This window comes from Trachemys scripta, chromosome 3 (assembly GCF_013100865.1).
Source record: "Trachemys scripta elegans isolate TJP31775 chromosome 3, CAS_Tse_1.0, whole genome shotgun sequence".
NCBI classification, from domain to species: domain Eukaryota; kingdom Metazoa; phylum Chordata; order Testudines; family Emydidae; genus Trachemys; species Trachemys scripta.
In genome coordinates, this window is record NC_048300.1 from 79,765,654 (window position 1) to 79,780,656 (window position 15,003).

Genomic DNA, 15,003 nt, shown 5'->3' on the forward strand with positions numbered 1-15,003 from the left:
AAGACGTTTAGGGGCGATCAGGGTGAAGGATGCTAGATAACAGGCTCAGCTGCCTTTTGGGGCAGGGCTTTGGGTTCTGGTGTCTTCCCCTGTTCATCACATGGAGCGCGGCTACAGCTACACTCCGTATTCATCACGTTCACACTCATCAGAGCCGGGGCTGGAGGCGCTGGATTCCTCTTCCCAGGAGAGGAGGGAAATGCAGGGCGCTTCTTGTCCTGACAGCAGACTAGGGAAAGTAAGAAAGTGACATCCCTTTTGCTTTGTCTTGCTCCTCCCATGCCCCAATTTAGGACCGTCTCTTGCAGAAAAAGGAGAGGGGCGGGGCGGGATGGTTCTGGGGGGCTGGAGTTGGGATCGCCTTCCAGGTAGACGAGAGCAAATTGTCAGATCAGAAACGGGAATTATGTCATTCCTGCGGAGGAATGAATTCAAAAGCGCTTCCTTGTGTGGCTGATTGACAGCAGTACACGCGATGGAGAGTATATAAAAGCAGAGAGCAGCCCCTCGCAAGCCACTGGAAGAAATCTCAGCCAGACTACAGCAGATTCCGCAGCCCCGAGGAAGCCTGGAGTTTGCACTTCGCTTTTTCAAATAACTCCCGCTCTCTTGCTTTTTGGATTTGATTTGGAGCGTTAACAATAAAAGAGCAGCAGCAGATCCTTTTATGCCGGGTAAGGGGGGACACCTTTTAAGATTTCACAATGCCGCGATTGACAGAAAACTGCTATTATGAGCTATGGGTGATGGATTTGTCTGTCTGCTTATCTGTCTGTCCTCCATCTCCTCTTAGGTCTGCTTAACTCAGTAGTAGAGCATCTGTTATTCAATCCATCTTTCTTTTGGACGACTATCTTTTCAGCTGTCATGATAGCTGGGAATTTTGTCTCCTAAATCCTTCGTGTTAACAAGTATTCATGAATAGTGCACATACAGTACAGATTTATTTTTTGCACAAACAGATTATAGGACATCTTTCCTGGTGATGGTTAGTTAGGTAAATAATATGATTACAGAAGCAGCATTTAGAAATGGGGTGTAAACACGTTTGTTATACTACTGGTCATTGCATCCTATCTACCATAATATGTACATTAGATAGAAAAGGAAATATTTGTAAATGGCTGGTGTTGCATCTGTCAAAAGGTACTTGAAGTAGGATTTTTAGCTAACTGCCCCAGATTTGCAGATAAATAGTTTTTTTAGTAATGTCCTGAGCAGAAAACACTTATAGTTTTATATTGAAAGTTTGACTTTGTGTAAAAGATAATGTCCCTGAAGTTGTTTGGATATTTAGGTTAGACATTTTTTAAAGTATCAAGGTAGCATACTGGTATCTTGAAATGTGTGTATCTATACGGTGCAGTTGGCAAACTGGGTTTGCTCTATTTAACAGACATGCGTACACATACACAAGTTTAGATGAAAATGCAGATATACTGCTTACACATCTATATTACCATACAGGAATACCTAAAGGGAATGCTATCTACCTAAAAGTCAGCATTGAAATAAATATTGTGTGTGTAACTTTCTATAATGGCATGTTAAAAAGTTGAATAGAACTCAAGAAATTCCATTATCTTGCAAATAATTCAGCTATATGTTGTGATTCAAAGTGGAGTTAAGATGGAACAACTAGTATACTGTCTATCCTGTCCCTTAAAGCCTTGATGATGTCTCATGGAAAAATCTTGAAGAAAATTCTGCTTACATGGTATAGATTTTCTGTATATCTTTTCTTTTTTATTATTAAGGACATGTGGATGAATACAGGATCTTTATTTTTAAGAATTCACTTGAAATCATCATGCTCTGCATTTGATGTCAAAAATCAAGTCCAGAGCATGCAATTGTGATGTCATAAATATAAGAGCATGACCACATATAAGGGATAAGCAGCAGAACTCTTAATCACAAATATCCTGTTTCATCTTAAAATGAACCAACAAGAAAACCACAAACAAACAGGAAGAAAAATACTGTGAATATGTGCTGTTGCATATAAACAGAATTGCTTATGGTCACAGTTTTTTTTTTTTTTTCAGTACAGTCCATGAGGCATCTGAAGGTCTTATAGACAAAGACCATTTTCCTAACGGATTTTTTTGTTTATTCATAGGAGTTATGCTACAGAGGAGCAGGCTGTTGTGGCTAATTGTCTTGCTAACTTTGTGGGCTTCTTCAAATGCTCAGGGTAAGTCCTGAAACTTCTCAACTTCCTGAAGCTTGAGGCATTTGAAAGCAAGCAAAAATTACAGTAATTTGCAAAGCTAAATGTTGACTTTAAAATGAGATAGCTAAACGACTGGAGACAATACAGTAATAACATAATCTAAGGAAAACCTGATTAAAATAAACAAAGTCAGACAAAAACTTTAAGATAAATCTTATTACTACTGGCACATTTGGATGATAACATTTATCTATTACTGACAAAATAAATATATAAAAATAGTTTTCCCCTACTGAACATTGACCTAAATTTACCTATTCTTAATTGCTAAGTGATTCCCTTCTGTAATGTGTATGTAATATGAGACTTAAATGGACTGGGTGGATGGGCGCTGCTTTGTCAGAAATTTAGAGAGAAGAAAATCTCTATAAATCGAATTCAGGCTGGGTGTAAAAGGGCACAATGCCAGATATTCATTTCCATGTGGCCTCCTGAGCCAAATTCATATCTGGTGTAACTCTACCCTCTTCTTGAGAGTTACCCTCTTGTAACATGGTGTTCATAATTTGATTCTTCTTTGCTGAGAGTTAGAGTAGGTAGCTTGAAATCCTGTCCTTGTAAAAATAAGCATGGTTATGTATATGGAATTTTGTTCACTTTCACTAAGGATTTTTTTTACATATAAAGTTCCCAAATAGATGAAAGTGCTAAATAGATGGAAATGCTGTTTATTGTGCCATGCCAAATATAGCACATGTGCTTCTATCTTTCAAGCAGATGGAAGTAATGGGCTTATTGTGCCAAACAGGTAGCAAACATGCTAGTGTCTATCAAATCATTAGAATTATTGGGTGTACTATGCATGCTGATTTTCCCTTATGCCCATTTTTGTATTCACATTGCTACATGCCATTGACTTTTGCAGATGGTAACAAGGAAGATGAGACTACGTTTGACTTATTTCAAATCAGTAACATAAGCCGAAAGACAATTGGAGCAAAATTATTTCGGGGTCCAAATCCCACCGTCCCGGCATATCGTTTCATCCGATTTGACCATATACCTCCATTTAATCCAGAGAAATTCAAACAGATTCTCAACCTCATCCGGAAAAATGAGGGCTTTATTCTTTCAGCCACCCTAAGGCAGGACAGGCAATCCAGAGGTACTATCATTGCTTTAGAGGGCCCTGGCATCTCTCAGAGACAGTTTGAGATTATTTCCAATGGCCGAGCCAATACCCTGGACCTTATCTATTGGGCAGATGGCTCCCAGAATGTAATTTCCTTGGAAGATGTGGACCTAGCAGACTCACATTGGAAGAACCTCACAGTGCAAGTAACAGGGGAGAACTACAGCCTCTATGTTGGTTGTGACCTTATTGACAGCTTCATCCTGGAGGAGCCTTTCTATGAGCAGCTGAAAGCAGAGAACAGTAGAATGTATGTGACAAAGGGGTCCATTCGAGAGAACCATTTCAGGGTAGGTAATGTGAAAGCATTAGGGTCTGTGATGAGGTAAAGAATTTAGCTACATTTAATATTAGAAGACAATGGTCCCAATTATACTTTCACATGCACTCCAAAGTCAATGGGGAAGCATGGATGAAAGAACAGAATTTGCTCCAATGCGTCTTTTAGTTGATTGCTTGGGGTGAATTATATGAATCTTAGTGCTCATGAAAGTGAAGGACTGATACAGCACAGTCGAGAGCCATACAAAATGCACGCCATCTCTGAATAGGTTTCCCCATGCAACATGTTAATATTCAACAGCCCTTTTTCCCATTTGTGAGGCTTCCCATAGCAGAGTGTCAAGCATGCCATATTTTGCAGTGAATTTTAGAGCTGGTCAAAATTTTTCCAAGAGACCATTTTCTGTCAGAAAACACCAGATCAGCGAAAGTGAAACGTTTCATGGAAATTTGTCAATTTTGATGAAATTTCATTTCAAAAGAAAATTAAAAAAAACCCAAACATTTAGACAAGGTTGAAACATTCCATTTCAAACTTTTCAGAACAGGACATTTTGATTTTTTAGTTTTAAGTGACTTTGTTTCAATTTTTAAAAATCTCTTTGATATAAAATAAAATTTTAAAAGTCAAAATTGGAATGAAATGTTTTGATTGACCCAAGATTTATTTGTGTGCGGGGGCGGGATTTTGTTTCCAGGAAAATTCCAATTTTTTTGATTTTGTTCCATTTCAGAATGGAAAACATTCTGAAATTGTGGATTTTCCTGCAAAATGAAAAACCCAGCTCCTGTCCTGTTCTAGTGATTTGTACAAAGTCCTTTAGGGGCTAGGTTGAGCCACCCAATTTTTTATACCTGAAATCAAACATGAAATCTTGTCTCTGGAGTTGAAAAGCCAGTGCCTTGCAACCCACTGTGCTACATAGCCTCTGCTCTGATAATTGGATCTCTAATTGAATTGTGTGGAAATAGAGATTTGAACTCACAACAAGACAGCAGCATGAAAACAGCTAATCAAATATTACTTTATCATGACTCATTCTGAAAAAAACACTTGCTTTTGCACTTCATTAGTATAATAAATAATAATGTAACCAAGTTATCAAAGTTAACTTTTTGTATGTATTTCTCATGGCTTGTACCCTACGTTACTTTTGAGTATTTACCTGTGTTTAAATCCAACCAATAAACTGGGGAGGATGATAGGTGGAGAAGAATACATACAAAAACCCCAATGATATAAATTTAATGCTGAATTGATCTGAAAGTTGTTTTCTTTGATTACAGGGTCTAATTCAAAATATTCATTTAATTTTTGATACTTCAGTAGAGGATGTTCTGCGTAACAAAGGATGTCAGAGGAGCCAGACAAGTACGTATATTTTTTCACACTATCATTGTTCAATTGAGTCCGAAAATGAAGAAGCCCAAGGTCCATATATTAACCTCAAACCATGGCATAGGTTCCATTGAAGCTAGTGTGAATTGGGGCAGAGGTTAGAACATGTATCTGGAAGGTTTGGAATTGTTGACAAGCTACTTATGAGCATTTTTTGGGAGTGACAAACAAAGCAAATTGTTGTAAACTTTGCTATGAAGTTGCTGAATAGATATAATAAAATATTGCTTCCGGCAGATAATCTGATCTTTTATCCCTGCTGCTCAGGTTTAGAATTTTGGTTCTTTATGTGTAGGTTGGGGAAAAGCTAATTACCAAGGAGAAAGTTACTGAAATTGGAAAGAAAATTTAATATATGTGAAAATATCCATGTACTTCCATGAAGGAATGTTCTCAAATGATTAGAGCAAGGGATTGGGGATATGTGTACACTACAAATTACTTTGGTGTAATTTACATTGCTCAGAGGTGTGAATAATTCATACCTCTGATTGACATAAATTATGCTGACCTAAGCGCTGGTGTGGACTGTGCTATGCGCTCCCACCAACATAGCTACCACCTCTCCTGGAGGCAGGAGTTGTTAAGCTGACAGGAGAGCTCTCGCTCATCAGCTTAGGGCAGGGATCAGCAACCTTTGGCATGTGGCCTGTCAGGGAAATCCATTGGCGGGCCGGGACGGTTTGTTTACCTGTCGCGTCCACGGGTTCGGCTCATCACGGCTCCCACTGGCAATGGTTCTCCGCTCCAGGCCAATGGGGGCTGTGGGAAGCGGCGCGGGCCGAGGGATGTGCTGGCTGCCCTTCTTGCAGCCCCCATTGGCCTGGAGCGGCAAACTGCTGCCAGTGGGAGCTGCAATCGGCCGAACCTGCAGACGCTGCAGATAAACAAACAATCCAGCGGATTTCTCTGACGGGCCACGTGCAAAGGTTGTTGTCCCTGGCTTAGAGCATCTTTGCGAATGGTGTAGCTGCATTGGTGCTGCTGTAGTACAGACATAACCTAGCAGTCACGTGTCAGGGTTCTAATCCTGACTACTTGACTGGCTCATTGTGTGACCTTAGACAAGCTTTAAAAAAGTGAAATTATTAGGTGCCAAATCTATTAGAGATATCATTGAAAGGGGCTTTGTGGATGAATCCTCGTAGGTTATGATTCAAAAAAAGTATGAAGTGGGCTGGAGAGTGAGTGTGAATAACACTTTAACCCAGTCAGTAGGGCACTTAGTCTCTGTCCTGTCGTTATGTTGGTATAACTGTGTCGCTTAGGAGTGTCCCCTCACACCAATGAATATTTAGTTATTTATATGTGGTGGAACAGTTCCATCAAGAGAGGTTAAGAAAGTCCTGCCCTAGAATACCTAGTGGTTAAAGCATTGTATTGAGAGGGGAGAGACCCAAGTTCAAATCCCTGTTCCATATCAGGCAGAGGTGGGAATTGAACCCATATGCTGGGTCTGTGCTCTAACCACTAGGCTAAAAGTTATAAAGTGGGCACCAACTCCTCCTGTAGCCACTTTGTGTGGGGTTAGGTATGTTCCTAGAATGCCTAGCTGATTGACTTTGCATGCACCTAGGGAATTTTTGAAACATTTTATTAAGGCAAACTTATGTTAAAACATTAACATAGTACATCATACATTACTTATTAAGGATTAGGTTAATAGTCAAAGAACCTGGCTAAAGATTTTGGCTTGCTGGCTGGGGAGACCTTCTCTACTGAGTACTCTAAAAAAGATGACCAAATGTCTAAAAACCTATCCTCTTTTGGCACTTCTCTTGTATATGAACTTGTTATGAAACTATTCTACTACAAAGACACTCCATATTTGATTAATTCCACAGGAGAAGTCAAATTTTTCCAATAACATACAATTCAAAGTCTTCACGCTAACAATAAAAAATGAAATTAATTTGTCATTCTGTTTATAAGAGAGATCCTGTATTGGAGCATTAAGTAAGAAGCCCAGGGTATTTCTAGGAAGACAGCATTTTGTCATAAGATTAATCTTTTTAATAATTTCCTCCCTAAACTCTCTAATTCCTGGACATAACCACCATATGTACAAGTATGTTCCCCTTTTCCCACAACCCCTCTAACAGAGTGTCTCCCTAGCAGCAAAAATCTGATGGTTCTTAACTGGAGTCAAAATGCCATTTATACAATAATTTATTAAAATGTTCTTTATGAACCACACAAATTGAAGATATATATCCCCTTTCTCATACAGAGACCTGCTCATCCAGATCAATTTCTTTGTCCAAATCCCTCTCCCATCTTTTCTCTGGGTTGTTTTCCCATCAACATCTTTTTCAATCAGAATTGTATGTATCTTAGAAATTAAAGCTTTTGTTCCAACTTGCTTCTGCATCAACTCCTCAAATATGGTTGAAAGACTAGATAGAGTTGTCCTGTGTCCAGATTTACAATAAAATATTTGGTTTGTAAATAATGAAAATACCAACTGTTTATATTATTTACATCACATATCTGTTGGTATCATTCAAATCAGTACCCTGAAACAGCTGTCCAAATTGAGTAATCTCAGCTGTTACCCACAACAAATAGCCACTTTGAAATTTCCTAAGGATAAATTCCTGATTATTAATGAAAGTAGCTAAGGGAGAGGACCTCAGCAACAGGAATTTAAAAAAATCGTCCAAAGCTGCGGTGGTTGGATGAATGGGTGATATTTCTTTTTAACCCAACAGTTACTATGAATAGCTATATTTGTCTGCCAGCTTGTTTGAGTTTTACCCAGTGTTTGGATGGTCTATTGTTAACCCAGTCAATCACATCTTTTAATTTCAATCCATAATGATAATTGAGGAATGCTAGTCCACCTCACTTTGTAGGCTTACACAGAACTATAGCACTCACCCTTTGTATTTTCCATTTCCATATACATTTTAATAGTGTATCCGGCCATGTTTTTAATGTCAAGTCAGGGATACCAGTAGGGATGCACTGAAACAAAAATAGTAACTTTATGAGGATGTTAATTGTTACCTGTTTAGGTAAGAGATTTCATATTTGTTCCATTCCTCCAAGTCTTTTATTTCTGTATTCCACAGGGACGATAATTTGCCTTAAAAAGATTTTTATGTTTCTCCACAATATTTATTCCTCAATATTTTAACAGTTCCTTTGCCTGTTTACATTTATGTAGCTGACAACAGTTTGTTTTGACCCGCTGGGGAATATTAATTCCTAAAATTTCAGATTGATTGTAGATTATTCTGAAGCCTGATACCTGCCCAAATTCTGGAGTCAATTGTTCTATACATTTTAATGAGGCTTCTGGATCCTGCAAATAAAACAAGGCATCATCAGCATACAAAGCTATTTTGTGTTCTAATTCAGAATGCATTTTAATACCCTTTACCAAGGGGCTGTTTCTTCATATTTGTTGCAAATGGTTTCATTGCCAAAGCAAACAACAAAGGGAATAAGGAGTAGCCCCCAAGGGAATTGTAATGGTGGAAATTTAGGTGCCTAGGGGCTTTGGCAATCTACAGAGCTAGGTGGCAGCTGAGCAGAGGTTTTGAGGACCTCAGTGGTGCCTAAAGTGGCAGCTAGGTACCTAAGTCCATTTGTGGATCTAGCTCTTAGATACTTTACTGATGTAGACTTGATAGTTGAGTGTCTTACTTTAGGCAGCATAGGCATCAAGGCATACCCTTCTATGGTTTTGGCACATTTCATTTAAGCAGGTTCCTTTGCTCAGGTTAGGCAAGAACTCTACATAAGACAGATCTATACTTCCCACCATTGCTGAATGGCAAAAGGGAGGAGGGAATAGGAGGGGAAACATCTCATTGCTAATGTTTCCATTCTGAGTAGAGAGCAAATCCAAACATGTGATCAGTTTTATCCATGGCTCCCTTGTTAGTGGCAGGACGTGTGTGGGTGAAGGGACAGGTATGAGAAAGTGTAAATCTTGTTTTGGTTTATGTCACGGTGCATTCAGAGTAAAACAGAAGGCTGGCATCCAGGATGCCAAAGTTCAGGCATCCCTTCCCTCATTCCCCTGCAAAGAGTGACCTTTGTAAATATTAAGCCCATGTAGACACCAAGGACCACATTAAACTATCTGATCCACAAGGCAGAGCTCTGAAATCTAGAGTAATTGATGTAATTAAAAGACTGACAGAACCCTCTTCACCTAGATGAGGATATAATGGCATGATCTGTTGTGCCAATACAGAGCAGATCTTCAGAGCTTCTCTATTTGTGTTGGAAGATTACCAAGAAGGGAAATAGTGTCAGCAAAAGTAGATTGGATCATGCCAAAACCCATGGAACCATACTATAAAAAGAAAGTAGAAGGAAAATTATGACAGTACTGCCTGCTGATACTAACCTTAGCTGGAATACCTTGCATACTTCAGCATCTGCAGTTGTATAGTCAACTAGGGAGTTGTTTTGCTACAGGTGTTCCCTCCCAACCATGTCCATCAGCTATGTCTGGGGTCCAAACACAAGAGCTACAAATCAGGTACATTACACAGATTTGTTTTTTTCACCCTCTCTGGAAGAAGGCTGGTCAATAGACCAATTAATAATGTTCTTATTTTTATCTTACAACACTAAATTGAACACAATGGAATGGAAATTCCTCATTCAAATACGTGAGGTGGAGTTGCATCATTTTTGTGGCATGCATGTGAGTAACATGACACATGCCACACACATGGTTGCAGTTTGCAGCTTCATGGCGCTGCCCATGTAGCTTAATTACCACAGTAGAAAAGCCATTGGTGTTATACTACTAGCTTGGCTAACAAGGTTAACACATACCACACTGTGCTGCATTCCTTAATGCACTGCAACATATTGATGGGGGGTGTGTGACATTCTGTATTTCAAATAACCGTAATGATCTGATGTTGAGTAAAGACATGAAAGGGAACACTGGATTGCTATTCAGGCCAAACCTGTATATGCCTCTTCCAGTTTAAGGTACATATTGCTGTTCTGGCCCTATTATTACATGGGCATAGGCCACCTTCCCCTTGTGAACTTTTGGCCCATATTTGTGACAGGAAGTGATTGTTTCTGCTGCAGTTCTGGGTTAGCACCTCTCATACTGGCAGGGAATTCTGCAAATGTGCAGGGAGCTGCCTGCAAGCTCAGCAGCACGGTTTCTGTCCAGGCTGGCTTGTGTTCCTGCCCTTCCCCTTGGCTGGATTTCACCCTTCCATGGGAGGTTTGTGAAAGAACAAGGCTAGGGCTTTAACTGAGCATGGTGATGCTAGACACTAGAAGTATTTGGTCAAGTTTGGCAGGTTCAAAACTTGTTTGGGGACAATTTAACCTTTTATTTGAAAACTATTTAAAATACAGGTGGGAGAACTGAGAGGGTTGGGAAGTGGGAAGGTTGAGGGATGTTTTCCTGGAGCCTGGAGAGAGGCAGGAGATGTAGGACATTGGACCAACATGTCCATGGGAACACTGAGCAGGCAGGAGTATAGAATGGCCCTGCTGCTTCCAGGGACTGTTCTGTGCACCCAGGGAGCCCTATATTAGTAGTTCTTGTTGCTTCTTGTGTGGAATTACCATGAAGATAGTCTCAACCTTTGTGACCTGTGACATTCTTGCAAAACACTTTCTGGGATCTATGAAAATCCATCATGGAGTAAACTTTCAGATTATACTTCAGGACCTTGGTATTTCAGCACAAATCTAAATAAGGCTATTCTCTATTTAGACAATTGCTGTACTTTCAGATAAGAAAACAATTACGGTAGTTAATCCTTGGTATGGTTTGATGCCAAGACAAATTACGTTAAATTAACAACACACACCTTGATCAAGCCCCAGATGCTTGTCTGGCTGAACATTGACCAAATGTGACTGAAGTATGGATCTGCATTGGGTCTTTTTGGAATCTTAGTTGCCTCTAGATGTTCAGATATCAGCAGTGGCCAAGGAATCTTTGTCCCATCTACACTTGATTAGCTTGCAACCTATTCTTTAGAATTTGGACCGCGAGTTGCCACAATTATTCATGCCTGTTACTTCCAGATTGGATTACTGCAATCTACACTACTGGAAGCTATATCTAGTGAGCTCTAGCGAACTTTAGCTACTGCATGATGTGGCTGTCCACTTACTAGGAGGAGTTTCTTGCTGGGAGTGTGTGGCAATGTCTACCACTTTATTCTTGGGTGCAATTCAAGGAGTTAGTTTTGATTTATGAAATCTTTAATAGCTAGAGACCTCTATTTTTATTTTTATTATTATTTGTATTATGGTGGCATCTAGGGGATCCAACCCAGTTCAGGTCTCTATTGTGCTAGGTGCTGTGTAAGCACATAGGAAGAGAGAATCCATGCTCCCATCTAAATAGACAAGACAGACAAAAGATAGAAGAAAGGGAATGTGATTATCCCCATTTTACAGGAAGGGAACTGAGTCACAAATAGATTAAATGATTTGCCCAAGAAAGTCTGTGGCAGGGCTAGGATTTTAATCCAGATCCCCCAAGCTTTAGGACAATGCGTGAAACACAAGGCTGTCCTTCCTTTCTCCTTTGCTGATTACATGGCAGCTGAGCTGAGGTGCGTGAGCTAACTGACTCCAGATTTAAATGTGAGGGGCTAGGGGTGGGGGGGCAGGGCACGCATTGTCAATGAAATGCCCTCAACTCTGGGGTTACTCCTGTTGCTTTTCTGACAGGGGCCTGAATTTGTTGACTTTCAGGGCACAGTGCAAGGCCTATATATTTTTAAACCCTTTCTGAGAGGTAGGCTGACTAGAGAGGTGGTCCAGGAGGGAGGTGTTGGGTTGATGGGTGGGGGAGCCTCACTATAATGTGATCATTGTGTGCATTTTAAAAATGATTTATACATGTGCACAGAGATTTGGAGAGGCATGTTTAAAAAAGCTAAATAAATACATAAAATAAAATCCCACCCATGGCCAGCTCAGAGGAATGAGAGCCGTGTTTGGGAAAAGATGCACATTTTTACCTTTATATCAACATTTGTAGTTTCAGCACCTTTTCCTTCCAAAGCGAGTCATCTAGCCCTTAAGAAATGAGCAGGAAGCCAGCCATATAGAACTGACTCCCCAGAAATACCCAGATGTCTTCTTTCACCGATTGCCAAGGGGGAGTAGGGAGTATAGATGTAATCAGGGGCGGCTCTGTTTTTTGCCACCCTAAGCACGGCAGTCATGCGGATTCGGTGGTGTTTCTGTGGGTGATCTGCCAGTCCCGCGGCTTCGGCGTACCCGCCGCTGAATTGCCGCCGAAACCACGCGCCTGACTGCTGCCCTCACAGTGACCGGCACGCGGCTTGCCACCCCAGGCATGCGCTTGCTGCGCTGGTGCCTGGAGCCGCCCCTGGATGTAATGCTTCTAACATAGTTTAGGACTGAACTTTGCTGAGATTATAGATTTAATAATCTTAAAATGCTCAGGTCAAGTCAAATTTCTACATTGACTTGGCAGTATGAAATTAATGATCTGAAAAGTACCACATGGGGAATCATAGAAGCCTAATGTTTCCACATAGTAAGAACACGGCATTCATTTCAAGAAATCAAAAGGCAACTGAAGTAAAGGGAATCACACCACAGATGATTCTGGCCCATGATGCCACATATGTAGTTTCTTTCTGTCCTAGATGCTAAGTTACCAATTTCTTTACATTTGATAACTGGAAACAATTCAGTGTAAACTGTGGCACAAGGTATTCACAAACAATGGGGTAACTAAAAATAAAATCAGCCTCCCCTCCCCATTTTTTAAATTCCTTTCACCTCGGCTATTGAGCTGAGAGTGAGGAATGGTGCTGATACATTTGTGATGATATGCTGTATTGCAATCACTGGACGCATTTCTCCTTTGGAACGTTTAAGAAAGGGCAGAGTGGTCAAATCAGTCTCTCTAAGCTACGTTAGACTCTGGTTCACCTTAAGATTGAGGTACTATATTGACACTGAATATGTTGAATGAATCTTTACTGAAAGGCAGGGAAGTAAAACTTCCCATATAGCTGAGATCAATATTGGGCTACATCCTGTGGCTGTTACTCACACAAAGCTCCCTTTGAAGTCCAAAGGAGCTTTACCTATGTAAGGAGCGACTAGACACTGAGTAAGGACCTCAATGGTGCAGAGGAGGATTTTAGTCCCCGTTTATTATCATGATTGTTTGTTTAAAAAAAACTAGTTTCATTAAATTGGCAGAAAGAGAATCCTCTTGCCTCAAAATGTTTGGAAGAATTATTGCTGCTGTTTTCTGTCATGCTGATCTCCAGCAATTTGCTATGTACAGGGAGAACTTTTAAATGTGACTTCAGAATTCTTCCCAAGCATGTTCAATTATCCCTACATAATGCTCCATTGAGTGCATTTTGTAGAAAATCTGCCTTCTTGGGGGACATTTGAAGTGCCTGGAGCCAATTTATAGCCTGGCCTTAGCTGGGCTTACCTTTCATTCCAGCGTTTCCATGTCAATGTAACAGCTCCTATGAGGGCTGTCACCAGCCATTGCAACTTAGGCTATGGCTACTCTCCAGAGCTTACAGCAGCTCAGCTGCACTGATGCAGCTCTGCCGTTGTAATGCTGCTAGTGCAGATGCTCTAAGCCGACAGGAGAGAGCTCTTCCATCGACTTAATTACTCCAGCCCCCGTGAGTGGCAATAGCTATGTCAGTGGGAGAAGCTCTCCTGCCAACATAGCGCTGTCCATACTGGTGCTTAGGTTGGTGTAACTTATGTCGCTCAGGGTGGTGGTTTATTCACACCCCTGAGCGACGTAACTTATGCCGATGTAAGCTACAGTGTGTACATAGCCTTAGACTAGACTGGAGACTTCTATAAATTGCACTGGGGCCTGAACTAGACTCCAGAAGCACTAGGGCCTGAGAGACAGAAAGTTTGCAAAAGCTGCTTATACTCTCCTTGCCCTTAGAAGTGCATTGCTCTTAAACATCTAAGAGTCTAGCCCTAACCCTTTCAGTAATTTGGGAAGTAAACTGTAATTGGAAGATATCCTTGGGTTCCATTCAGTACGGGACCATGTTGTTCCCTCATTTACTGGGAGGGGGGGACAAAAAAGGCCTGATTCTATAGCCGTCACACTGGCAAAAACCCAGGTGACTTAAATGGGAATTTTGCTTGCACAAGGACTGCAGGATTATGCCAAAAGCCAGTTTTTGCTGTTAATTTTCAGTGATGATATTTAGATATCTCCTTTGTTTCTGCCACAATTTTCACTGCAGTTTAATAACCAAGCCTTGGGTTACTTAGACCTCACACTAAGGGATATGTGTACACTAGCTAAGGGACCTTGGGATGCTCTGACTATCACTGGCGGAATAAGTAGAAGAACAGAGTTTTCACTGCCATCCGTTAGTTAATGTTGCAGCTCAGCTGGTTTCTTAGTGTTTTTGGCAGTTTCACTTTATGCCTGGTTTCACGAGTGAAACTTTGAATAAGCTTCTTGCTAGCGAAACAAAACCTCTCAGTCACACAAATACACAAAGCCGATTGCCATTACAGAGACTAAGGAGAAAAAGAATTAGGGTCAAATACTGCTCCAGCTGAAGATAGAGTTCTGTCATTCTTTTCAACAGAAACAGGCAAGTACATCTACACTGTCGCCAGGAGCATGCTTCCTGGCACGGATAGATAGATGCACTAGCTCTGTGCTAGCTTGTGCATTAAAAGTAGCAGTGCAGCTGGGCTAGTGGCTTGATTGCAAACCCACTTGGGCTCCCTGGGTCTGTACTAGCCCAAGCTGCCACCCATGTTATCCCAGCTACGCTGCTATTTTCAGTGGACTAGCTAGACTAGAGCTACTGCATGTCGGTCTACCTGTGCTGGGAAACATGCTTCCAGCTGCAGTGTAGATGTGCCCTAAGGGTCCTTGCCTGTTTCTGTTGAAGAGAATGGCAAAACTTCTAACTTCAGCGGGAGCAGTGTTTGGCCTGAATTATTTTT

General features: G+C 40.8%; 1 protein-coding gene across 3 annotated transcripts in view; it reads left to right on the plus strand.

Annotated features, from left to right (window-relative positions):
• Positions 1–401: 401 nt before the first annotated feature.
• The window catches only part of THBS2 (thrombospondin 2), a 45,910-nt gene continuing 31,308 nt past the window's right edge, over positions 402–15,003 (plus strand). The window contains exons 1-4 of one of the 3 annotated variants that reach the window (XM_034765187.1): positions 402–674; positions 2,123–2,197; positions 3,102–3,658; positions 4,938–5,022. In XM_034765187.1, coding sequence (XP_034621078.1) covers positions 668–674; positions 2,123–2,197; positions 3,102–3,658; positions 4,938–5,022 — 724 coding nt within the window. In that variant the 5' untranslated portion in view covers positions 402–667. The remainder of the gene's footprint in view (positions 675–2,122; positions 2,198–3,101; positions 3,659–4,937; positions 5,023–15,003) is intronic. The other 2 variants (XM_034765185.1, XM_034765186.1) reach the window with 2 other exon arrangements.